General features: G+C 43.4%; 1 protein-coding gene across 4 annotated transcripts in view; it reads left to right on the forward strand.

The window, feature by feature from the left end:
- The window catches only part of SCMH1 (Scm polycomb group protein homolog 1), a 1232539-nt gene that overhangs the window by 392919 nt on the left and 813213 nt on the right, over window positions 1-26407 (forward strand). For all 4 annotated transcript variants that reach the window (XR_011279630.1, XM_069623049.1, XM_069623050.1 and 1 more), the window contains one exon: window positions 14821-15064. Coding sequence is in view for 3 of the 4 variants with exons in the window: in XM_069623049.1 (XP_069479150.1) it covers window positions 14821-15064 (244 nt within the window). In the remaining variant the exon portion in view is untranslated. The remainder of the gene's footprint in view (window positions 1-14820; window positions 15065-26407) is intronic.

Consider the following 26407-nt stretch of genomic DNA (forward strand, 5'->3'; position numbering starts at 1 on the left):
GACACAGATGTTAAACGGCGCCTAAGTTTCACTGTTAACAAAGGCCCGGCAATTACTAACGTAAATCATTTCACTGTTAAATCCTGCATTCAACTGCTTAATTGTCTAGGTAATTGAAATTGTGATGTGAGTTTAGTACTTGCATGCCAGGGGAGTGATTGGAAGGGTAGAGCGGGGAAAGGAGATCACTCATTCTCACAGAAGTCCATAAGTGAGTGGACTTAAAGACAAGAGTTAATTGCTTGTAACATTGAAGCTGTGCTAGACTATACTCTGAATGTGTAAAGAAGTTAGATGCCCAAGGCAAATAAGTTTGCCCCTACCCCACCACCCGTGAAGTTGGCGCTTCTCCCACCATTTAAAGGGTTAGCCCTCCCCACGAAATGTGGGTTTCGTTGCACCCCTGAACACAAGCACACACACCATTCACCATACACACACCCCGTCACCCTTACATTTTAAGTGTGTACCGTTTCACGATACAAGCACACCCAGGCAGCCACACATGCATCATGCACTCACTCATTAATGCACATTACATACATATGGATATAGAAGAAAAGATCCTAGCATACTCCAGATCGGGAAGAGAGATCTGATGAGACTCGGCAGTACTAACGATTTATCTAGACTATACTATCCAGGTTCAGAGGAGACCAGCTCATTTTGTGCCAACCAAAGAAAGGCTCTGACACCAGGGCATAAAATACATGCTCCTATAACCCGCAAAATTGAAAGTAATCCACAAAGGAAAATCCCTTTTCTTCAAGACCCCGGAATAAGTGAATATCTGGATGGACAGCAACAACATGGAACATATACAAGAAACCCCCAACGGGACCAATAAGTGAAGGTGAAAGGGGAAGAAAGCACAAATTGACCATTAAACGCACAACCAAATTGAGAGAACATTGGCGGGGAGCCTGCACACTCGAGGCTCCATTTTGGTTGGGGGGGGACTTGCATAGACAGGCGAGTACCCGCCCAGACCCATTGGAAAGGGTGCAACGACTGGGAGCCAACGCCACTGAGCCCGGCTCCCCACCCAGCGGGCGGGGGAACTCTGTCTGACTCCTCCATTTCAAAGAACTAAGAGTACTTCCTAGTACTCGGCCACCAAATCCCAAGATGCGGTGGGAAAAACTGGTGGTTAAGCCTCTACGGATAAACACCAGTGGGTAACATGTTAAGTTTGGTTGATGGTCTCATTGAAGTTATTTTGTTCATGTTACAATACCGTCCAAATATTCACGCTGTAAGAAGCATAACAAAGGTCCTTGGGTCGGGGGCATGAAAGGGGCAACAAAAGAATCTAACCTGCGAACGGGGAACACAAAGGGTGAGAGGGAAGAACCTAATGGCCGAGACATTACAAATCACTACATGGGAAAATGTAGGGCTAAGGGACCACACCAGGAGGGGGAGATAATGGGAGAAGCTCCCCTGGGAAGGAGCAGAACAGGGAATCCAGTGACACAAATTAGATGGCTGAAACCCTCAAGATAGTCACATTCAATGTGCGCGGCCTAAATACTTGTTTCAAAAGAATGAGAGTGGCGAAATACCTACGTCGTGAGGGAATCCACATAGCCCTATTACAAGAGACACACTTAACACCAACGAAGCAGTCCCAAATACTTGGGAAATGGAGGGGCAAGGGGTAACGGGTCTGCATACTCCAATAATGCTAGAGGAGCACTTATTTGGATAGCAACTGGGGCGCCTTTCCATCTGTTAGGGACACAAACAGACTTAGAGGGGAGAATGATACTGGTACACAGATTCTTGGACAAAAGGGAAGTCTGCCTAATCAACACCTATGCACCCAATCACAGTGCAGCAGCTTTTTACCGCTCCCTATACACCATGCTGGCCCCCTACAAGGGCATGATGTGGACTTGGGAAGGGGACTTTTTAACACACTAATAAAGGAACTAGAACTACAAGAGAGATGGAGATGGACACATACAGAGAAGAGAGAATTCTTGTTCTACTCAAGCGTACACAAGTTATACACAAGACTAGATTACGTCTTCAAAGGGAGGGAACAGCTGGGAAACATTGTAAGCGCCTCATATGAGGGAAGAATGCTCTCGGATCACTCCCCACTGATGATACCCTCCAACCACCCAGCCCCAATACCCACATGGAAACTAATAGCCGAAACACTACGAGACAGAATATTCAGAGAAGACTGTGGGCAACAGGTAGAACACTATTTCAGTCATAACTTGGGTAGCATCAGGCACGTGTGTACCATGTGGGACGCCTTTAAAATAGTAATAAGGGGCTCATCCGAGCCAAAGCAGGGGTCGGGGGGTACAATACAAAAAGACCTAGAAAGACAAATGGCAAATTCCAAAGCTAAGATAAAAGACATAGAGATGTCTGAGATCACAAGAAAGGAGGTAGAAGAGACACTCATACTTAGACAAGAATGCCTAGACAATTGGGAATGATTGGGCAACTATAGTTATGCAAAATACATGGAAAAATTGCAGAGGCAGGGTGATAAACCAGGTAGACTATTAGCCTGGTTGACTTGGGACAAAAACACTAGAGAAGAAATCATAGAGATAACAGAAGAATGCAGGGAAAGCTGTCAATCACAGAAAGAGATAAATAAGACCTTTAGATCCTTTTATCGCAACCTGTATGAAGATACCAGCGACTGTAGAGAGATAGAAATAAATAAAGCCCTAGAAGACATTGGCCTGCCTATAGTGTCAGCGGAACAAAGGGAAATGTTAGAAGCACCAATCACGCTAGAAGACATACAAGGAGCAATAGCTACACTACTGGCAGGAAAATCTCCAGGAGGTGACAGTTTTACAGAGAATTTGCTGACCTAATTGCCTTACAACTACTTCTGGTCCTTGAGGAAGCATACAAGAAAGGGTAACTACCTGACAGGATGGAACATTCGGTCGTACTCCCGATCCTAAAGCCATGCAAAGATGAGAGCCTATGTGAATCCTATAGGCCGATAGCATTAATAAACCAATACACCAAAATCCTTACAGCGGTGCTTGCAGAGAGACTTGAGAAAGTAGTCACAACACTAATACAGCCTGACCAAACGGGTTAAGTACCGGGCGGGGCCACAACAGAAAACGTGAGACGGCGATAGATAGAACACAAAACTGGCCTGAAGGCTGTGCAGTATTGGCACTGGATGGCATCAAAGCATTCGACTCAGTCAGGTGGGAGTGGTTGTTCGCGTCCCTGGAAGACTTAGGTATAGGCATTAATTTCATGAGATATGCTTGCTCTACTCAAGCCCAATGGCGAGAGTGCCCACCGGCAAACACATCTCCGAGCAGTTCCCAATCCATAGAGGCACCAAACAGGGCAGTCCCTTGTCACCCCTGTTCTACATCCTAGCATTAGAATCCCTAGCAATATACATGAGGAAAATGCTTAAGGACACAGGACTCCAAGTTGATGGAGTACTACATGTGATATCCCTATTCGCAGACGACATGCTCCTATACATAAGACTACCAGAAGACAATCTAGAGATATATCTTGAAGTCCTGGAGAATTTCACAACACTGTCGTGAATTTCGATCAGCAAGATAACGTCTTGTCTCTTCATTCTTGCGGGGTGGGTAAGGACAGAGGAAATCGACTCCCATGCCAGGGACTACAATGGAGGGTCCATTCCTTCCGTTATTTAGGAATTCATATTTATCATGTTAGAGACACCCACATACAGAATACTTTAAAGGCGAAGTCTGGTCTGGAGGCCTCAATCAAATTCTGGGAAAAGCTGCTTCTTTCGGTAATGGGTAGAATAGCCCTCTTGAAAATGGTAGCTCTCCCCGTCTACTGTACCATTTCATAAATGTACCGTATCTCATACCAAAAGTGTTGTTCAGAGACCTAAATTCGACACTGGGCAGCTTCATCTGAGAAGCGGTAGAAAGAAAGTCTCACTTGATGTCTTATGTAGAGACTATACAGGAGGAGGGGTGCGCCTCCTACATTTTGAACTTCACTATCTGGCTGGTAAGCTGCAACATTTAGCAGGATGGCTGGCAGACTCCAAAACAATAGATAACACCCTGATGAACCTCAGAATAGCCCCCTACATCTTAAGAGGTGCTGTGGCTTAAGAAAGCTAGAATAACAGGGTTCCATGTCTTAAAGTTGTGGAACAAATGGCGGTGAACGGTGAATACAAAATATCACGGCAAAAATGCTGTGGTTTTACCGCCACAATCATGTTAAGGTGGCGGGGGACACCCCCGCAACTCCTGGATCCCTTATAGCATTTATTCATTTAAGGGGAGCGGGGGACACCCCTACAACCTCCGCTCCCCTTAAATGATATAATGGGCTACACCTTTACGGGGTCAACCCACAGCATTTTTGTAGCGAATTTCTTTACCTGTAACGTGTTTGCCGCAATTTTATTTACTGATGCCAATAACAGACCCTCTGCGATTCTTACGGCTGGGCAGACCGATATGGAGCAGAATCAAAAAGATACTGAAATTAGAGGAGCCCTACTGCCCCATTCCCCTCCTCTCCCCGATCCCACTGGCAGCCCTACACGGAGACAACAAATAACATTTAGCTAAAAGTAGAGGAAAGGACCGTAATAACCATATGAAACCTCTACTTCTTACAGACATTCCAAGACCTGGTAGAAACACATGGGATCCATAAAGGCCAATTTATAACACACATAAGTTTATTACACGCACTAAAGACTACGCGGCCAGCCTTCCAATCTGGGAGAAGAAAATATGACCCCAGGATTGCTATACGACGCGTTAGAGGGAGGACATGTAGTCTCTAGACTATATCTGAAGCAATAACCAAAGACCTAAACAGGGGGAAACGAGCATGGGAAACAGAGATGGGTAGATGACTCACAGAAAAGGAGTGGACGAAGGCGATGCTATACGCCAAGAGTCTCAAACGCTAGACTGAAGCTGACCCAATACTACACATTTCATAGAGCACACATGACACCCCAAAAGTTAACACGATTTCCAGGAGTGGGGCTATTGAGTTGTACAAGATGCAGAGAAGAAAAAGCAAGCTTGGGGCACATGTTCTGGTCCTGCCTAGCAGCCCGGAAATACTGGCAGGGAATCGATATAAGATTGGAGAAAGGAGGGATTTGGGGCCAGGAATGAACAGTAGAGGCAAACCTTCTTGGAATCTACAGATATCCCAAGCAAGATGAGGCAACGAGGAGAATGATAGACGTAGCTTGGGTACTACGAATAGAAACGCCCATGAGCTCCCCATCTGAATTGATAATCCACTGTCCTGAATAGACTGAACCCTTGCAGTGACATGAACTGTGTTCACTGTTACAGTTTGAACTGGGCTAAGGGAGTGAATTGGGGTGCGGGCGGAATTGGGGAGGAGTCAATTGCATGTGAAAGATACTTAAAATGTTGAAATGCATACAATTGATGCAATATGAGAAATACTCAATAAAAATATTTAAAAAATAAATATGCCAGTATTGAATTAAAATGAAATGGACATCCTTTATCCAACTTTACTTGGTACTTGAGTGCCCTAAGACGATCTTACTGCCTGCATGTTTTATTGCTCTCTAGATTAAGGTGAATATCTGGTTGTCGCAGCAAATACATTTCATGACGGGGGCCTCATTTTAGGTGCCCCCTCCAAAACAGATAATTACAGTGGATTGGTCCATGTTCGCCACAGGAGCTACTTCTTAACGGCCTGCAATTTCACAATGTGTGGTCTCAATAGGACTTCAAACAGAAGCACATTATTATGGAGATTAAAGCGCAATTTTATTGACCTTCAATTGTTTCTTCACAGCTTTCATGATTGTAAAAATATTGTTCCTGATGGACAATGCTACTCCAAGTCTTGCGTAAACAAATACAGAGGCCAAAGTGTCCTTTCACTTTTGAAGCAGGTGTTAAAGTTCTGGGATTGGAAATTGAGCCACTGTTTAATACTCTAAGTAGCTCATCTAGCATATGTGCAGAATTCAGAGGCAGACCTTCTAAGAGTAATTTACTTTGAAATGTAAAATGTGTTCAGCATATGTGAAGAATCTGTCATCACTCCTTGCCCTGAGATAGCCTCTGCTCATATGGCCAGTGGACGGCAGCTGCTAGCTGATCCTGACCCTGGGGGCAGTTATTTGAAGGAGGACCACATGGGGAGATGGCCCTCGGGGGATGACATGACATCATCAGGTCAGGCACAATATCCCATTTTCTCTTTTAGAGAAATTCCCTCCATCCCTCATGCCCTAATGGCATATTTCCATCATCCCCTTCAGCAACTTGACAATTTTACTGACAGTATTCCTCTATCAGAAAGCAAACAAAGGAACAAAAAGTGAGATGAGTCAAGGAGCAATGACTGTTACTTCTAATACGAACCAACACCAGCAGTCTAGTAGCTGGAAGAATTTAATTGGCCTGACATTGTTTAGAGCCATGCTGGGAAAAAAAGCATGGAGTTTGTCTCCTGGCCCAGCTGGTGTGATGACAGTCTGGGAGAGAGACCAGGAGTATGGCGGCTGGTTGGAGCAGCCAGAGAAAGCATAAGATCTTGCTGGGTCTTGGAAGACCTGGGAACGTTGTCCAGCGAACATCACGCGTCGAAGCACTGCCACAGAGATGCCGGGAAGTGGAGAGGCTGTCAAGGGGAGCCAGAGGCGAGCGAAAGAAGCGCTCCGCAGATCCTATGACAAGCTGCAGACCGGCACGGGAGACGCGACAGACCCCAAAGCTGCTGCTGAGAACCACTGAGCCCACTAAGAGGGATGGGGATGCTGGGGTTTTTGGAGGGTGTACTGCAACCGAAGGAAACACATGATAAGAGCTGGGTGGAAGCCTAAACAAGATAATAGGGTCCCTTTGACCTTTCATTACAAGATAAGAGGTCCATGGAAAAGTGTCTGGGACCCGCAGCCACATTATAAAATATATGTGGGAGAAAAACAGTGTGTCAGAAAACTCTGAAACGTAATTAATATTAAAAGACCTGGTAGGTGAGTACACCAGGCGAAAACAAGTGTGCATAAAGTGAACTACATAAAGAAAGTCCTAGCAGTAGAGTATACTAGCAAAACCAAGTAGGTGAAGTGAATTACAGTGAATGTGAAAAGGAACCTGGCAGGAGTATACCAGGTGAGTTGTAAGTTAAGGAATCCCAAGGAAAACCCATGCTCTAAGGAATCCCGAACTACAGTGAATGGGTAAAGAGAAGGAACCTGGCAGGAGAGTATACCAGGTGTTTTGCGATTCAAATAGTTAGTTCCCAGTATTAGGGAACTAACTATTTGAAAGAACCTGGCAGAGGAATAAACAAGGTGGTGGTGTGTGAGACTGAGAATCACAAGGAATATCACGCCCTTAGGGTTTGTGAATTACATTGAATGTGAGAAGGATTTAGGGAAGTGATAACTGTCCCCTGAAATAAGTTGCAACAGTGAGAGGAGGGGAGTTATCCTCATGATATCCATGTTGGGGTATAAAGAACTCGGTTATTCTTTTGAACTTTTGTTTTGATGGAGAGAACCTTGGAAGGGAGTCCTTCCATGGAACTGTGAAAATTATTCATTTGGAAATTTTGTTAGATTTATGCCTTTTTGTTTAACTTGAACATTTACGAACTTTGCAAGTCGGGGCCATTATCCTTATCACCTTAGAGCTACTTTTAGAGTGTGAGAGGAAGTAATAGGATTTCGGACACAGAACAATTTTGGTTTGTTTGTTTCTTTATTTTATTTATAGTGCGCGCCTGACTCAGGGGTATCTGGACGCAAGGTTAAGGTAATGGTTACATGATGAAGTGATACGGTTTATGCAGTTAATTTATATACAGTTTATACAATTTATACATACACTTTACAGATGAGACATTAGAATGGCTGGGACAGTCGGTTCTGTGTTTTGTGTAGTATGTACAATTTATACATACACATTGCAGATGGAGCATTAGAATGGCTGGGAAAGTCAAGTAGGTGGGGGGTATAGAAAAACGAAGGCAGATATATACATGAAAGATAAATATATAGTTGTGAGTGTGAGTGTGGGGGGAGGTCGAGTTATTTTTTATTCAGTAACCAAGTGATGACATGGCTTCTGGATATTTGAAAAGTTGGGCTGGTTTTAATGTCCTGTGGAAGTGGGTTCCACATTTGGGAGGCTAGAACTGGGAAGCTTGTTCTGCCTGCTCTTTTGAGGCAGTACCTAGGCACCACCAGACAGGATGTGTTAGTGGATCTAGTGATTCTGGCAGATGATTTCATCATGAATTTGTCGTGAGATATGGCGGGGCTAGGTGGTTCAGCGCTTAGTATGTGAGGCAGAGGGTTTTTAAATTAATTTTGTTTTGTATACCGAGCCATTTGCATAGCGTTCTGGTGGTGGAAATCTGCTCTCTTCTAGGTATATTTAATGCCACTCTAAGTGCGTTGTTTTGCAGAACCTGCAGTTTATTGATTATAGATTTGTTGGCACCTAAGTAGAGGCCATTGCAATAGTCCAGTTTGGACTATTAAGTGCTCTTGCCAGTATAAGGCAGCTGTTGGAGGATAGAAGGGGTCTGCAAGCTCTGATCAGCTTACCAGTGTAGGCAGTGGCTGATGCAGTCATGTTTACTTTGGTGAGATTAATGTTGGCATTGAGGTAGAAGCCAAGGGTTTTTACGTTTTTGGCAATCGGTATGTTGCCATCAATGAGGATACTGCTGTAGTTGGGACTAAGTTTGAGCAAGTTGTTAGGTGAGCCGACTAGAAGTAGCTCAGTCTCATCATCATTCAGGCAAAGGCCATGTGTGGCCATCCATGCCTGATTGATGATGTAGACTTCATTAATCCGGCAGACATCGGCGTTGTAGATGCCTGATAGTGTTAGGAGTATCTGTGAGTCATCTGCATAGTTGGTGTAGGTGACACCCAGGCGGTCCAGTTTGTCGAAGAGGGGCTTTGTAAAAAGTAGGCCATACACAGCATCCTTGAGGGACTCCACATGTGATGGGGATTGGGTCGGCCCTTAGCTGTGGGTGAGAAAACATGCATGGTTCTATTTGCAAGGAAGGATTCAATCCACGTGACAGCAGAGTTGGAGAAGTGGGCTGCCGATGACAGGTGGTCACAAAAGATTTTATGGTCCACCAGATCAAAGGCTGCTGATAAGTGTAAAAGAAGTAGGATGGCAACTTTGCCCTTATCTTTCAGGTCGCTGATTTGACTTTTAAGGTCAACAAGGGCCGTTTCCGTTCCATGTTGGGGTATAAAGCCGGATTGCTGGATTCCTAATAGTTGATTTGTTTCTAAATAGTCTTGAATTTGCAAATATGCAACTCTATCTAAGATTTTCAATAGGGACAGTGGTGATTGGTCTATAATTCGTGGGTATAGACGGGTCTAGTGTTTGTTTTTTGAGTAATGGGAGAACCCAGGATTGTTTCAAATGACTTGGGACAGAATTGTTGGCGAATGAGGAATTTATAAGTTTGGTGATGAAGGGAGATAAATCTCTGGCTGCGTCTTTTATGATTTGAGCCAGGCAACTATCACCTTTACAATTAGATGGTTTCAGTGATGCTATAATTCTTTGTACCTCAGGTATGGATACCTGGTTGAAGGTGAAGCCTGAGTTGAGGTGTGCGTCTGGTTGTGTAATTGGACTGGTAAGATTGCCAGAGGCAAGTTGGTGCCGCTTGTCAGCTGTTTTGGACTGGAGCCCTGTGATTTTAGTGGAGAGAGCATATTGAATGCTGGTGCACCAAGGTTTGTCCTTGGTGCAGGCATCGATAGGCGGATTGGGGTTTTCAAATTCCTTTAGGATATTAAATAATTCTTTCGTACTGGAGCTTGCCTGGTTAATTCTGACATTGAAAGATTATTTTTTAGTACGGATTATCTCGCGTTTGTAAGTAGCAGTAATGTTGATTAGGTTGGCTTTATTTTCTGAGGTGGGGGTATTTTTCCAGAGTGCCTCAAGTTTTCTTTTTTCTGTACGTAGAAGTTTTAAGTTCAGGGGTGAACCAAGAGTTCAGATGTGCTCTTGGTTTGCCTTTGTGCAATTTTAGTGGGCGATGGTATCTATGGCTTTAGTCATGGCCTCATTGTAGGTGTTGACCAGCAGATTCAGGTCGTTGGTGGAGGGTATAGTATTGAGTATGGGAGTTACCAGGGGTATTATGGCCTCAGCAGTAATGTTACGTTTATTCCTAGTCAGACAAGGAGGTGCAATGGGGGGTTTCTTGGGCTCAAGATATGTTGGCTTTGATTTCAAGGGATAGGAGATGATGATCTGTCCACATGAGAGGTGAGGATTTTTTAAATGTAATATTCCAGTTGAGGTCTGCTACCCAGTTGAGTATCCTACCTTTCACATGAGTGGGTAGGGTACTTATTTGTAGGAAGCCTTGCTCTGATAGTGTGTTGGCTACAGCGATAGCTGGTAGGTTTTAGGGGTGATTATAGCCAATGTTGAAGTCCCCTAGGATGATATTTTGCGCCATGGGTTTAGTATTCTCAGCTGTTGTGATGTCTTCTTCAAATGATCTGGAGGGACCTGGTGGCCTATATATTAGGTGGATGGTGATAGCGTTTTTAGGAGATGTTTGGAGCTTGATCGTGAGGAGTTCACAAGATGGCAGGGGAGAGGAAGTGACTAATCTCATGTCTTGGGTGGATTTGAAGATGATGGCTATTCCTCCTCCTCGAGCATTGGGTCTGTCAGCTCTGAGGATGGAATAGTGGTCAGCGATGGCTAAAGTTAGAAACGGGCCAGCTGCGTCATGCAGCCATGTTTTTGTTACTGTTGGACAAAATGACATCTGCGATTTCAGTTGCGTGGGCAACAAGGGACCTGACATTTAGTAGTGCCCCTTTTATTCGAAGTTTTTGGGTGCCCTTCTGGAAGAGGTGAGGGCTGTTGACAGCTAAGTTCTTAGTCCTAGTGGGCTTGGTGCTAGGTTTAGCTGGTGGACTGAGGTTCATGGGGAGTTTGTTGCCTATTCTGGTGTTGCGCTGTTATGTCATGGTTGGTGGCAGGTGTACTTAATTGCTGCTTAGATGTGGTAAGTGTGAGTATTGGTGTGCCATGATTCATACTGGGTTGGGTGTCATGAGTGTGACAATGTGTGCGAGATCTTAGGCGGTGACACCTAGTCATGCCAGTGACAGGGAAGGAAGGGTTTTTTTGCACAATTGGAGTGGAAGCGAGTATGCTCTGTTATGCGCGAATTGGTCCTGGTTTTAGTGTCAAGTGTGTGGCCATTGAAACTGGTGGTAGAAGTGAGGTTAGTGTCGGGTGGAAAAGGCGGTCTGGAGGGCAGAAATGGTGTAGGGCAGGTGATAGGGTGGCGCCGGGGGCAGGCAGGTTTGGACAGACCATTTTTGTAGGCTACATAGTGGGTACCAAGGCATGGTACGCTTTCTTGGATGATGCAGTAGGGGAGCATGATTAAGGTGAACAAGATTTGCATGGTGTGTGGGTGTTGTATTCCAGGTGCTTACAGTGTACTCAGAGTCCCAGTGGGCTGCAGTATAGGTACAGTGGGCTACGGAACAGGCGCAGTGGGCTGCAAAATGGGCACAGTGGGCTGCAAAATTGGCACAGTGGGCAGTAGAGTAGGCACATCTTGATGCCCAACAGGCCCTTAGTTTTGGTTGAGGTAGGGAAATACCTCCTAGATTAGGGACAAGTGAGGCATTTTGCAACCCCTTTTTTTTTTTTTGATAAAAGATTAGGGCAAACGCCATGAGTACCCTTTGTCCGCGTCTCATTCCTGGCTCTTCGCACATATTACTAGTTGTGTATAGAACCTGGTGCACTTTAGTATAATTGTTAGATGTCTGTGAAGTATTCGTAGAATGATTGATTTTTTTTAAATATATTTTTGTAATTCGAAATGGATGCTAATGAATTACTGAATGTTGGGGCTTCACCTTAAATTTCTGAACTATGCTTGGGAGCTGCATCACTAAGTAACATCCCTGTTCAACCAGGTGGAACCCCTGGTTGATGGACCTTTTCACTCCCACACCCAAAGCAAAATGGCCACTGCACACACCTCTGGGAAGATGTGTCCCCGGGGGATGCTTTTGTGCACTCCTGGGAAAAGCCCTCTGTCCAGGTCTTTCCTCCCTTTCTGAATATCCGACAAGCACTCTCGAAGGTCAGGGAGTCACAAAATTGGCTTTGGGTTCTCCTCACTGACTTAGAAACTTCTGTTTTTTGGTTTAATCAGGATAGGTAGTCATCCTCTGAAGCGTCTACATCTTTGAGACAATTTTTTGAGTCAAAAGTGAGGTCTTGTTCTCAACCTCTCCCCTCAATCGATGCACCTGCCGTCATGGCACCTAAGGTCTTGATTTCTGTTAATTGTGGCATTTCCTGTGAAACTTGACTTCATTCAAGCAGCCAGAAATCTGAGAGCCCAGTACTGTAGCAAGTGTCTTTGTTTCCCCAGTTTTTCTTTCAAGTTAGCATTAATCCTCTGTCATGTTCATGGGGTTATGTCCTATTGTTCATTCCTCACTTAGCCACATCAGGTGTTTGAGTGGATTCGGGCAGGTCTTACCTAGCGTTTGTTGGGGCTTACAAGAACTCTGGTTAAGTATATTGCATTGCTCCAATTCTGTTGGCAAAGTAAGTTAGAGAGTTTTGTTACACCTTTTTTCTCTGGTTGGGTTTCTCCTTACCATCTGGGACCTTAGTGTGGTCCACTCTGATTTGGCATATTGGTCATTTTAGCCCATGGCTTCTGCCGATGTTCATCTAGGCAAACGAAAACGTGTTCTTAATAGCCCTTACTTTAACAAAACGCATTACCGAGTTTAGGTCTCTTTCCAGCGGTGACCGCTTTGCAATTTTTGACAAGTACAAGATTGTTTTCAGGCCCCATTCTTCTTTTCTGCCAACAGTCCTACCATAGTGATATAACCCAAGATGTCCGTTTACCAACTTTCTTTGCAAATTGTTCTGACGCAGAATGCACTTTCTTGCCATTCAAATGTCTCTGAAGTTCTACTTCATACTAATTTAGAGATTTCTATAGAGTTTTTTGCTGGATTCCCTAAACTTCTAGGTTTTTTACCCAGGTAGGATTAAAGAATTGATAGATTCTGAGACACTTATGGGAATAATGATTTAGGGTCCGAGGCCTCCAAAGCCTCAGTTGTTGTACTGTGTGGTTTCTTGAATCCTGGCAGCTCACAAGAATAGCTCTTCCCAATGGTGTCTATGCTCACGTAGTGTGTGCAGTGTGCAGCACAGCTACTTTGTCTCCGGCATCCTCCTTTCATAAGCATTGCTCTATGATCAGTCATCAGATCTACGATTAATGTTAAGTTTGGTGAAGATGTGCTTCCTCACAGGTTTTGGTAAAAGCTACATTCCCAAACTCTCTTGAAACCCTTGTGTATAGGCGCGTTATAAATGCCATATCATATCTCTTGATGTGCTCCTGCTTTGGGAATCTACCTCTAAGATGGAGGAAAGGGGCCAGGTCGTAGACGTATGTAAACATTTCCCACCATAGTCCCTTCTGCATTCATGGCCGTATAGTCCCCTTTCCTCCAAACCCTACCACCACCATCCCCACTAATTCTGTCCAAATGATAGTACTGTCATTGATGCAGTGAATAATAGTGGATTCTTTGACTGGAGGAGCATAACTATGGCACACTAATGACCAAGTGTATGGCAAGGGTGCGTGAAACAATTAAGTGGCGGTTTGGTGAGGTTCTTCCTCATCCTTAACAATGGGTTAAAATGGTGCATTTTACATTGACTAATACAATTTACAGTCTGGTCTGTACAGTAAAATGTGGCTTTTACTGTGCAACTTTGGATTTGGCGACATGCCTGTGGAGTGCAAATCCCACTAGAATGGGGGAAAGTGTATTGTGAACTAGGAGTACAGTAGTCCCCACAGTGAGAGACTTGTACAGTGCTTCCATTTCATTTCTGATGTGGCTGCATTTATGTTGTGATTCTAAAATGCGGTTTACGTTGTCCTTTGGGGGCAAGGCTGCTATGAAAGACCTTACAGTGATTTTGCTTTGAATTCTACCTTTGGCTTTTTGTAAATTTTCTTTTGAATTTATTTTATGTGAGCAATGCGTACAACTTGCTTCTGAATCCTCCAAATGATGGGAAGCTGTAATAATATGTACACATTTTAAATCTTATGAACCTAAGATGAGATCAAATAGGTAAGGGTCCGTATTCTATTTCGTTTTAAAATGTCTGATTTTTTTGAAGATTTGTTATAAACATTTGCAATGCATTTGTATGGTTTGTTAACCTGATAAACCTTTTAACTGACCATGGGCAGTTCAGTGATGAGATAAGAAAGCATCTCATGAAGTTAATTAACACCTGAATGCAAAACGGTGAAATATAGTTTCTCCAGATTTCTGTTTTAATAAAGAAAAATGTTCTTACGCTCCCGACAATGCAGTTTCTTAGATCTTCTGTGGGTCACTTACGCGGCAATGTGCAGCTGGTAGATGTAAACAATTGCCGTGCAAAGCAGGTTGAAAATTCCCGTTTAGAAAAATCACGACTATATGTGGCCTGCTGTTTGCCTTTGAAGATAGGTTTGCCCCAGCCCGACCCTGTCTAAACATTACACTCCTGTTTTTCCTATTGGAAGTCGCTGGTCACAATGAGCTTCCTTTAGAGCCATGACTGTCACCTGAACGAGTTGCACACAATGCAAGGCACAACCAACGTAGGGGGACTAGAATGCAACACAAATATTTAACTAGTTGGGAATAATAGTTTGTATTTACAGAATTTTGTCTGTCTGACTGTTGTATTCTGGTTTGCTTTACAGGACCCACCGCCACCCTCACAGAACTACTTCAGTACGGGAATGAAGTTGGAAGCAGTGGATCGGAAAAACCCTCACTTCATCTGCCCTGCTACCATCGGGGAAGTGAAGGGCTGCGAAGTTCTCGTGACCTTCGATGGCTGGCGGGGGGCCTTCGATTACTGGTGTCGCTACGACTCTCGCGATATCTTCCCTGTTGGCTGGTGCTCCCTGACTGGCGACAACCTTCAGCCCCCTGGAACAAAAGGTATTTATTCATTCATTCGACAGATGGCCTTGAAACGTACTCTCTCGCGCCTGCAGTTTTGTTAACCTGACTCGTGATATAGGATCTACACGTTTAAAGGTGGTCACAGTAGTATTTTCTTTTAAAACTGGAAAGTTTTGCCGCATTCTTGCACGCCATTAACTGATAGTGTGAGAGAAAGTTGCCGGGACCTGCGTGCATTTGACCTAAGGGAAGAAAAGACCCTCCACATAATTAGCCTGAAACGGACCACGCGGGACCCTTACTTTGTTTATGGTGCGACTTTAGTTTTACCATGCGGTGACATAAATAATGTAGTGTTCCATCTGCTAGATATACGTGCCATTAACTTGAAATCGCATTTGGAGGGGTGACCAAACGGAAGGACTGTCATGCACGTTTTGTCACGTGACATTGTATTTTGATTAAGCTCGCACTCCACTTGCTCTGATAGAATAGCAACCTTTCAGATGTTTGAGACGTGTAATTGTTCAAGTGTCAGCATAGACTCAGTAGTGTATAGTCAATCATTTGACATACTATTCCTACATCTTGACACCAACAAGATCTACTGCAAATAAATATACTTGCACTAAGTATGTCTGTACCAAATCATCAATGTGAAAATAATGTATCCCATGCCTCCCTCAAGCCCTCGTCCCTGCAGATACATGGACTAACCTTGGGATAGTAAGTAAACCTAGTCCTAGAATAAGCAGGGACTGCTTTTGCCTGGATTGCTAACTTAACATGATTATATTATATTATGGTATGTAGATGTTAAGTGCCAGTCGAGATGATTGCCATAGATATTTTGGAGTACAAATTGACATTGGGTGATATTTTTGCTGTCTAAATTATGACCTGTAACCGTTGTTGGCTTGCTTTTCGCAAAAATGCAAAATTGGAATTTGACTAGCTCTACCACATTTTGCTATATATTCTCAAAGGTCCTCTCAATTATGAAAATGTATTTACTCCGAAGGTACTGCATTAGTTGTAGTTTTTGGGCAGTGTTGGAGGCCTTTCTGTTTGTTGGTAGACACAAATCTGAATACTAACTGCTCCTTTGCTGTTTAGATGTTGCTGCCCCGTTTGATGGTAATTTGGAAAAAGAGTATGGGAAACCACACTAACGCCATAAGCTAGCTTTGATGACTGTGCGGATGTGGATGAATTTAGGGCTTCAGGCGTGTAATGGCAGTTGTAAAGATGATAGCCAAACTTAGACCACTTACATGAAAGGTGATGTTTTTAGTCTCCTCTATTAAGCCATTGAGAATTGGCATATGATTTATGCATTTTGTTTATGTAAAAATTTGAATACGATCCAATATACCTAACCTTAAAAGTAGGAACACCGAGCAATATCCAGATCAATGAAACTAGTATCTGTGATGAATCTGATGCCTCCTTTCCCAAAGAGAGCCTCTTACTATGTGGCCAGGGGACTGCAGCTGCTACCTGATCCTCACCCTGGGGACGGCTTTGAGGTAGGAGCATATGGGGTAGCCGACCCTCTACAGAAGACAGACCTCATCGGATGAGACCTTTTCCTTTTAGGGATACCCCCCTCCATTACCCATGCTTTGATGGCATATTGTGGTAACCCCCTTCAACAAACTACTTAACTTGCTGATGGCATTTTACAATATCCTGAAAATAGAATCACAAAAACCAATTATCAATCCCATGTTTATGAATCCTTTGGAAATACTGGGACGAAAGCCCACATTGCGCTATAGTTGTTGGAGACACGCAATGCAGGGACATTTAAATCCCCCCCCCCCAGCTGAGGATGAAGCAAGGACGATACTGACACAAGCAAGTGGCTCACGTGGGAAGAAGCTTGAGCAAAGCCTGGCGGCAGGCAAAGTCTGGTGAAGTAGTAGGAGCAGGCAAACCGCTGCCAGACGTAAAGGGATTGCCAGCATACCCAAGGGAAAGGTACGGAAGAGCCGGTGCTCTGCCATGGCAGGGCTGAGAGCAAGAGTCAACCTCTGTGACCAGACAGAGAGCACAGAAGAGGCCAATCATTATCCCGTTCGATCGGCGAATTGCAGCATTCACGGCACAGCGTAAGAACGAAGAAGCCAAACACAACCAGTGAGCTCAGCTGGGGAAGGTGGGATGCCAGAGCGCTTCGGGATGATTGCCTCACATCGGGAAAAGAGCTGAAAGGCCACTTGGGAAGGTTGAGAAGCCCCGGAAGAGGGAGACTGTTCCAAGAAGGGTCTCTGACCTGTTGGATGTTGAATGCTTGGAAAAAGGTTGCAGCCTGAGAAACCATACAAGTCTGGGACCCACACCCATATTGAGAGAGAGTTTTGTTATATGAGAGAGCCCTGGCAGTAGAGTATACCAGGCAAAGTCCAGTTTGATGCTATCCCAAGGAAGACCCATGCCTGTGGGCTTGTGAATTGAGTGAACTAAAAGTCCTGGCAGGAGAGTATATCAGGCAAAGCCATGTCTGTGGAGTGAATTTCAAAAACCAAGGGAAGGAGTTGTCCTCTTGGGCTATAAAGAACTTGGTTATTCTTGTTGAACTATTGTTTGTGATGGAGAGAAACCTGGGGAAGGTAGTCATCCACTGGAACTGTGAACACAATCCACTTGTAATTTTTTGTTGGAGTTATCTTGTTTTTCTTTCGGAACTTTGAACATTTGTGCACTTTCAAGGACAAATACCCTTGGCACCCTAGAGTTACTTTTATAATTTGAGTGCTAAGATAGGATATCGGACAAAGGTTTTACTTGGGACATCTTCACATAGGACAGACCCTTAGATTTCCTAGAGCAGGAACAGTGAGGCATTTTCCAACCCCTTTTATTTTGAATACAAGTGTATCCCAATCACTGAGTCATCTGTGTCCGCGTCTCATTCCTGGTTCCTCGCATATCCCATTGGCCTTTTCAAATAACAGGAGATCTATTAGATGTGGAATAAACCATTATAGTGCAGCACTACAAATCAGTGGCTACACATATAAAATCGTTAACAACCAGACAAAAAATTCTGTATCCTCTTCGACTCATTTGAATCCTCACCTGTACGATACTGAGTGCGCCAAGGCCAAACAATCCCTTTAAAAGCCCTAAAACAAACTGAGATGCAGCAAGTGAGGAAATTATAAGTCTTAGAAATGCTTACAAAAGCTTACAAATCCAAAATAAATAATCTTTTGAAGAAGCCCGATGGGATTCTCTGATTCATTCTTTATTTTTAAAAAAAAAATGCTTTTTGGAAACTGTAGCACGACATGTTCACTGTGACTAGACCCATGGAAATGTCTATCTTACAAGATGAATGGCATTGTCATTTTTGCAAATTGTTACATTAATGCTGAAGAGAGAATAAAACAACTTGTCTACCAACAAACTAATATTTTAGAATGTTCTTGTATGGAAATCACTTCCGCCATAAATACCCAGAAAATAAATAAGGCAGTAGGCCCTGACTTTGACTCGTATTTTAAATGCGCTAGCCATCATTTATAAGAAGGGCGAGAGAAGAGATACAATTAACTACATTGCTATTAGCAATACCTGGACAAGTTTTTGGCAGGACCCTCTGAAACAGATTTGAACAATTATACCTGGTATTCATCGACCTGAAAACAGCCTTTTTGGCTAGGTGCTCTGTGGTTATGCTTTTTAGATTTAAACATTTCCCTCCCACCCTTCTACGTGTCCTAATGATAGTGAGAACTCCTAATGATAGTGAGATGGGGCCTCAATGGTGAAAGAACGAGGTACTTTAACATCGAGAATGGTGTATGACAAGGATGAGCTTTGGCTCCTTGTCTTTTTTCAATTTACATTGATGGAATTGCCATCAAATTTCCACTCTATCTGCTTATGGCCCCACTCTGGCAGAGGAAAACATTGGAATACTTCTCTTCTCGAACAATGCAGTCATCAAATCGCTCACGCCCCCATTGGATCTTCCATTCAATATTTAAACTATTATGCACTTTTTGTGTTGAAAATCAACCAGAAGAAAACAAAACTAATGATGTGTGTATGGACAATAAGGAAGAAGGACTACATGAAAAATGTGCTATGCTTGGAGGATGAAAATATTGTGCTAGTTGATTCCTTTGACTACTTAGGAATTAGGTTTAATGAGAGACAATCTTAGTACAACCAGATTTTTAAAAAGTGCAGTTACTTTATCAAGGCATGCAGGCCTCCAGATAAGGTGGGTACTAGGCCTTTTTACGCATGAAAATCTTGCAAATACGACAGCTTTATTATTTTCCTGGTTACATTTACACACAGGTTTAGAACAAAGGGCAGTGCAAAGGTCAGGTTACTTGATAGAAACTAGGAGGCTTCTTTTGATTTTTATCTACATGGATGTAATTGCAAGCCACCTCTGAAACAGATTGTATTTCTCTGAAGCCTTTCAAAAAAAGAAACTGCACACTGTGATAAAAGGGATGGTTTCGTTCCATTCAGCTTTAGAAGCACTGTGCATAATTTCCTAGAATTTTAGGATTGTATAATTAGTAAGATGGAAAACTAAGTTGCAATTGAGAATTAATATTTTGTACCAAATTATGCTTTTTTCCCCCAGTGAAAGCAGACCAGTATTGCACAATTGTATTTTTCAGAGTTCTGGTGCTGTGTGCATAATCATGCAGAGGAAGATCATTTTTACACTATAATTATAAGTGTGTAAAATGATGACTATGCACAGTCTAGATTGTATCCATTCAACCTAGCAGTCAATGGGGTACATTACTATAAGTAGTCAGTGGCAGCAGAGTCTTTGCTCAAGGGTGAGTGTCATTACACCAATCACAGGTCCTCACATCTTCAAGACTACAATTAAAGCATCCAAAACCTGACTCTCCATGAAAGTGTAAGCGCTGTTCAAAAACAAACAAATGAAAGTTACATTTGTAATTGAAATAGAAACTCAGCAAAACCCCTGCCTGTTATAATCCAGATGGGTATTTAACTTCATGTAGTGCTTCAAAAATGGTTCTTCCTACCTGGGTACTGTGATTATTATACCTCAGTCGATACTCAGTTAACCGACCTCTGAAGAATGTTAGTCAATAAGATAGCTCAGCCGATTGAGCACTCATTGCTGCAATCTGCGCGTGATCTGTAGGTTGCAGGTTAGAATCCCGGCAAGTCCAACTCAGCCTTTCATCCTTTCAAGGTAGATAAAGCAGTACCGACTTTGGTTTGGTGATAATTTTGATAAATATGTTCCATGTACAATGCTTGGCCAAAAGCGCTATATAAATAAACATTTGACCATTAGATCAGATGTAGAATTTAGCATGGAGTCATTGCCTCTCTGCACTGTTCTATCGTAACATTGGCTTACCATTAGGTAATAACAGCTCCAGAAAATGAGGACTCGTCAAATGACAATTCTGCTATCGAACCTCAAAACACATAATACAATTCATGTTTGCTTTACTATGTAATTGGCTAGGTTTTTGTGATTTCAACATTTAAATATATACATGAGCGATCAAATGGCCAGACCTTATAGAAATAATGAAGGGTGTATTCTGTCATAATGCATAAAGCTGCCGTACAATAATGATTTCCATAGTTTGTGCATGCGTCGGCTGGATGTCGCATACATTTTACTCGCTTGCAAAGGAGAAAAGTAATTTTTACTCTCTTAAAATCCTATTTACTCTCAAAGTTTATCAAAATCTTATCTGAAGCACTGGAGGCATGCTCACTTGGTGTGTAACTATACTGGACCAATTACAAATTCCAAAGATTAGACCTGTCTTAGAGATTTATAAATCCAAAGGACGCCAAGCAGCCCTTTATGTGGCAGAAGTTTTGGGGGAACACTTCTGCTAGAACTTTGGAACTAGCAGAAAACCATTTTTTGAGAAAAAAACCTCTTCACCTTCCGACTAGCACTCCTACAGCCCCTTTGCACCCTGAACTTGGCTGGACTGTCATCGAGCAGGAAGCTAGACTTACCACTATTCTATTGGAATAGGTTTGTATCTTAATGTGTCCCTAGAAATGTATCATTGTTCCTGGATGATCTAGGGGCCAATGGTTTGGATTGTGCTTCCCATGCCAGGATTAAGGCTAGTAAGCTTAACATGGTATGGTTTTTCCCAGAATCTATTAAAAGCAAGACTGGCATCAAGCTGAAAGAACAAGCCTTAGACTTTAATATCAAATTGAGTGCATCAGGCTGCCTGACTACCAAATAGGGAAATGAATATATAAAGCATAAATCTTACTTGGGACTCAAACATAAAATTGCCCAGATTGAGCCCCAAAAGGCTATGAGAATGTTTTTGATATTTCGGCTGGGTATTTTAGCTTGATCATCCTTTACATGCACAAGGAACAACACTGAAAATGATTTCTGGGCGTTTTGCATGAACGTAAAGTAAACATTAGCTCACTTTCTGTTCTTTTTTCCTTTGGATTGGAAGATAGGACGTTTTAAATGTAAAAGTTTGCTTAAGAAAGTACAAGATAAGAACGGTCAATGTTGCTTTTTCTCTTTGCAAAAGATTGTATTGGAAAGCTGTCATTTATTCTGTTTCGGTTTTTATATCGAGAGCATGGTCCCTAAGGGAAAAATGTTTAAACGTACTGAGCAAACATGTGTTTTACGATTAACGAATCATGAAGAAACTATATAAAATGTATAATGAATTTCAGTGCTGTGTTGCTCCAACTATTTTGCTAAAAAGTACGCCCTCCTTGTGGCTTTGGCACAAATTCTCTTCAGCATTTTCTTTAGCTTTCATAATTGTTTTATTAGTGTACATTTTTACATGTTTGTATTTATTATTGTTATATTACATGTTTACTTTTAAGGAGTTAAATCTGAGATAAAGCTACACATGAAATGAAAATTATAATACATTTGATTACTGAACTATGAAGCGTTATACAATGGTATTGCTATTCACTTTTAATATCCTGCAATTAACACATATTTGTGAAAGTGATAGCCCCTAAGTTATATATGATTGTATGAAAATTAAATGATACAATATTCTAATACAACAGGTTAGATATCCAGCTTTTCCGCGGAACCCACTAAAAAAATAGTTTTCCCTAACTTCTGAGTGATAAAGATTCAAGACTGTTAAGCCGTTCCCCTGCATCAATGCCCTCTTTGTGCCTACAGGTGGATATGCTTACGTCCAGTCTGTATAAGAGATCTGCAACAAACCGCTCTCCAGGTGTTTTGGGAGGCTATGACTCCCTGTACTCTGGCATAAACTATGCTGACTATGGCTTATGGGAGTTCTAGTCCCAAATATCTGGAGAACCAAAGGATGCAGATCTTTGGTCTAAGCAGTGTTATATGGGGATACTTAAAAGGAAACATTGTTCACATGCGCTGAGGTATGATTTAGATTTAATAAGTAAAGCTGGTGTTGGAAAGAGAAAATAGGATTGGAGTAAGGACATTGGGGAAGCGTGATGTTATCAAACCAGTTTAGAGGACATTTCAAAGAATTACATTTAGGTTATGTTCATGATTTGGTTATATATACTTAAGCCCTTTCCCATTTGTTTTTGCTAAACCTATAGTTGGATTGCACCTGCAGACAAGGGTACAGGGAAGGAGAGAGTGAGCAGTATTAGCTGAAAGCATACACAGTTCAATGTCAAAGTGGATGTCCTTAAAATATGTAGACCTCAGTTCTGCTCCTTGTCCACAGCCGAGAAAATTATGTGATTATCGAAACATCACATTATCTCAGTCTCTCAAAATGTAAAAATGTAAAAACCAACTGTACGGCGTACTACCAGGTGCTGTCTCAATTTCTGCACTCTGCCCTCAGCCCCATCATATCCTGGTTTAAGTAAAAGTTGTCATTTGGATCACATGCAGCCATACCGTTGTAAGTGCAGCTCCTCACGTTTGAGATGGGTCTGCTGCAGTAGTTGCTCGTTGGAGCTAAATCAGTGCAATATCAACATTTTGAAAATAATTTACACAGAGCTGGATCAAATACTAAAGCTTGAACTAAGTTCAGTGACATTATGTTTTCCTGATGTGCGCCATTAGTAGCTATAAGAGAGTCTGAATGGGATTTCGTTTTGGAACAGTAAAAACAAATACAAAAACAAATGGAAGTAGTGAAGCAGGAGCTGTAGTTCGATATTCTACATGCTTCAGTGTTCCTAAAGTATTTTTTGAAAGACCCCACCCACAGGTGCAAAGACTCAATGAGCTAGCCTGGTCATCTGATGCAGTGCACCTGGTGAAGCTTGTAACTGAATGTTCAGTCGGATTGCAGCACTCCTGGCACCCAGACAATGGCTTGTCCTTAGCTGGCCTGGCTTCAAGGCTTGTGTGCTTGCATGATTGATCCTATTTTCATTTACAGTTCATGGCTTTTAACATGAAAGGCAGCTGCAGTGCAGTGATTTGTTTTTTCTGGTGGGTGTGGGAACTGCCCGTTGGCACAGTTTCAGCCTCCTGTCCTTGATAAGCGTTTCATTGGGACAAACACACGGCCCCCTCTGTGCATTCTATTTTTTTATGGGCCTGCCTTCCCAAGCAAAGGCCCGAACTCCCAAGTGCAGAAATGTACTGTAGAAGAAGTTGTATGTGAAACAAGCTCTTTCCGCAAGTCTGCTGAATCACTGAAGCAGACAGTCGCCGTTTCATTTTTAAAACCCCTTGCAAGTATTTTGCCTTTCCTTCCTACTCTTCACACTTCCTTAATCTTTAATTTGGAAAAAAAACAGATCTTCCCTCAAGAGTCAAATAATGGGTGACGCTTTTTCCTCTTAAAATCTGTTACTTTATTTTGCCAATAATACATTTGAGGTACCACATTTCATCATAAAGTAAAATCATTGCTCCCTTAAACTACCCTCTGAAAGATGGTCTTTAAGCATTTCATCATCATTTTCAATGAAGCATAAATTTAACTTTAAAGTGTTTTTATTGGCATTTGCATAAGTACAATCATGCATATAATTTTCAATGCATTGAACCCAAATGTAGGTAGGCAAACCTACGTCCAGGACTTACTTTTGACCGTTTTTTGTTTTCGGTCAGTTGCAGAACTTGCCTTGAGAATTGTTTGGCTAATGGGCCGCTTTTTAGTAACACTCGAAAGAGGCAAGACTTATCACTTATACAAGGCTAAAGACTCTGAGGAGCATGAGGCTTAGGAGGCATTTATTGTCCCTCAACTCTGTCAATCTCTAGTTCAGACTGTTCAGTCACCTAACCTGCCACGATTCAAACTTGTACATTGTCCTTCATTGACAAATCCCGTACCTCTCACCTGTCTGCCCACGCATCCCCACCACAGACCACCACCCTCCCCTCCCCCCCCAAATCCTGGACAACAAGTACATTGAGCCCTAGAGCAGCACTGTGTAATTGAATCAAAACTGTACCTGGATTCTCATCCAGGTTCTGGACGTGTACCTCACTTCCGAATATGGAGCAACGCCCACACCCTCCCTGCTCCATTTGGCATCCCCCCCCCTCATTCTTCCCCCGAGAAACTCTGCCTCCTTGGCAATTTGATTTGCACACAAGCCGGATCACAGATGCACATTGGCCACCCGACCCAGTTCAAGATTTATTTTCTTCGAAGTCCACCACTGGTGATTTCCCACTGCACTTCCTGGGCCCCTTACGAATGTATCTCCACCTCCATTATTCGTGACTCAAGCTCAAAATCTTCAGTCCCTCGTCCACCTGCGCTACAACTTTTTCTTCATTGCCCATCTGAAATTGCAACCTCGTCTGGAATAGCTAGCCACCTGTACTTCAGCTGAGCTCTTCCGTTTTTCAGTGAACTTCTCTGTGCTAACGTCACTTGAGATGGGCCATCAAACAATTGAACTTTGCTCCCACTCAGTTGTATTTTACCTATTCCCCTGGCCGCATTCATAGTCCTCGATTTATCTTTAAAGTTGTGCATTTGACCAGATCATCTTGCTGCCGGGCCCCTAGTTCTGCTCTCTGCCTTCCCATTCTGTGCACTCTCCCAATCGTCAGTCTGTGCTCTCCTATTGTCAGCCCTGCGAACATCTCATTAACACACCTCTCCAGATCAGTATCCCCGCCCCTTTTTAAGGTCCTTGATCCGTATATTCTCTCTCCATGACCTGTTTTCCGAATATTCACATTTCTCTTCCAATGTTTGCATCCTCATCTCCACAATCTGTGCCTGCTGTGCCAGCTCGGGGACCTTCTCGATCAGTCCAGGGATTTGGCCTTCCAAATCTTTCACTCTATCCCTGATTGCTTGTGAAATGTCCTCCCGAATGCTTGCTGCCCCTCTTTTCACTGTCTCTGTATGAAAACAGATTCCACCTTTAAATTTAGCAAGTGCAGCGTTTAGGTCCTCCATGGTAAATGCCACCCTCCCTTCTCTCCTCTCCTTCTGACCCCCAAAGCAGAGACTGGTTTGCTGGAGTTCCCTCTGTTGGGCCTCTTTTCCACAGTCCTTAGACTTAGCAATTCTCTTCTTTGGGTTCATCTACATTCTGCGTGCTTCCCCGCTAGGTCCGCATCTCCCAAAGGTTCTCCGACCTGGACTGCTGGTTCTCTCTGTTGGAGTGTGCTCCTCTTCCCAGAATTGTCATGCACTCCTATACTTTGCGCACCTGTAACTCTTATTCCCCTTCCTAGGCTGCTGAAAGCCGCAGAGTCAGAAGATCAGTACCCCCAGTGCATGCCACATGGAGGCCGGGCCCCACCTGACCCTCCGACCTGTAACTCCACTTCGCGGAGCTCAGGAGGTTCCACCAAGTCACTGTCTTCTGCCTTGAAGACCGTCTCCACCCCTGAAGGTCACCCCTCAGATCTCTCGCCCGAGCTCCCTGTGTCACCCTGTACCTTCTCCTGGTCCTTCACTTCCTTGCGGTGGCCTCCGGTTCCCACTCCTCTTAGGCCGATGCAGGTCAGAGTATGCACCGGCGAGTACTCCCTGCTTCTTACTGAAATTCCGGCTGCACAGAGAGCCTCCTCACCCGCTCTGTTTCAGCAGACCTTCCCACTGCCCTGGGCGTCCTTCACTGCCCTCTGCCACCTCTGTTTGGGGCAGCTGCTGCACGGATGGCACCCTGGCCACCTGTGAGGTACCTCTGGCCTGCTCGCACCTCAGCAGCCGCAATTCTCTTCCCGGAACCTCCTCACCTGCTCTCAGCGCCCACAGGCCTCCTCAGCTCTATGGGCATCCTTTGCCACCTCCACCACCTGCGTTTGATGTATTAGCCACCCAATCTGTTCCCTGAACACCTAGGAGGAACCGCCGGCCCGCTCACACCACAGCGGCTGCCTTCTCCTTTCTGGTTTCACTCTCTTCACCTAGCTGCCCATTCAGTCTCCACCAGGCAGCTCTG

Source organism: Ambystoma mexicanum, chromosome 11, assembly GCF_040938575.1.
Source record: "Ambystoma mexicanum isolate Mex_15411 chromosome 11, UKY_AmexF1_1, whole genome shotgun sequence".
NCBI lineage: Eukaryota > Metazoa > Chordata > Amphibia > Caudata > Ambystomatidae > Ambystoma > Ambystoma mexicanum.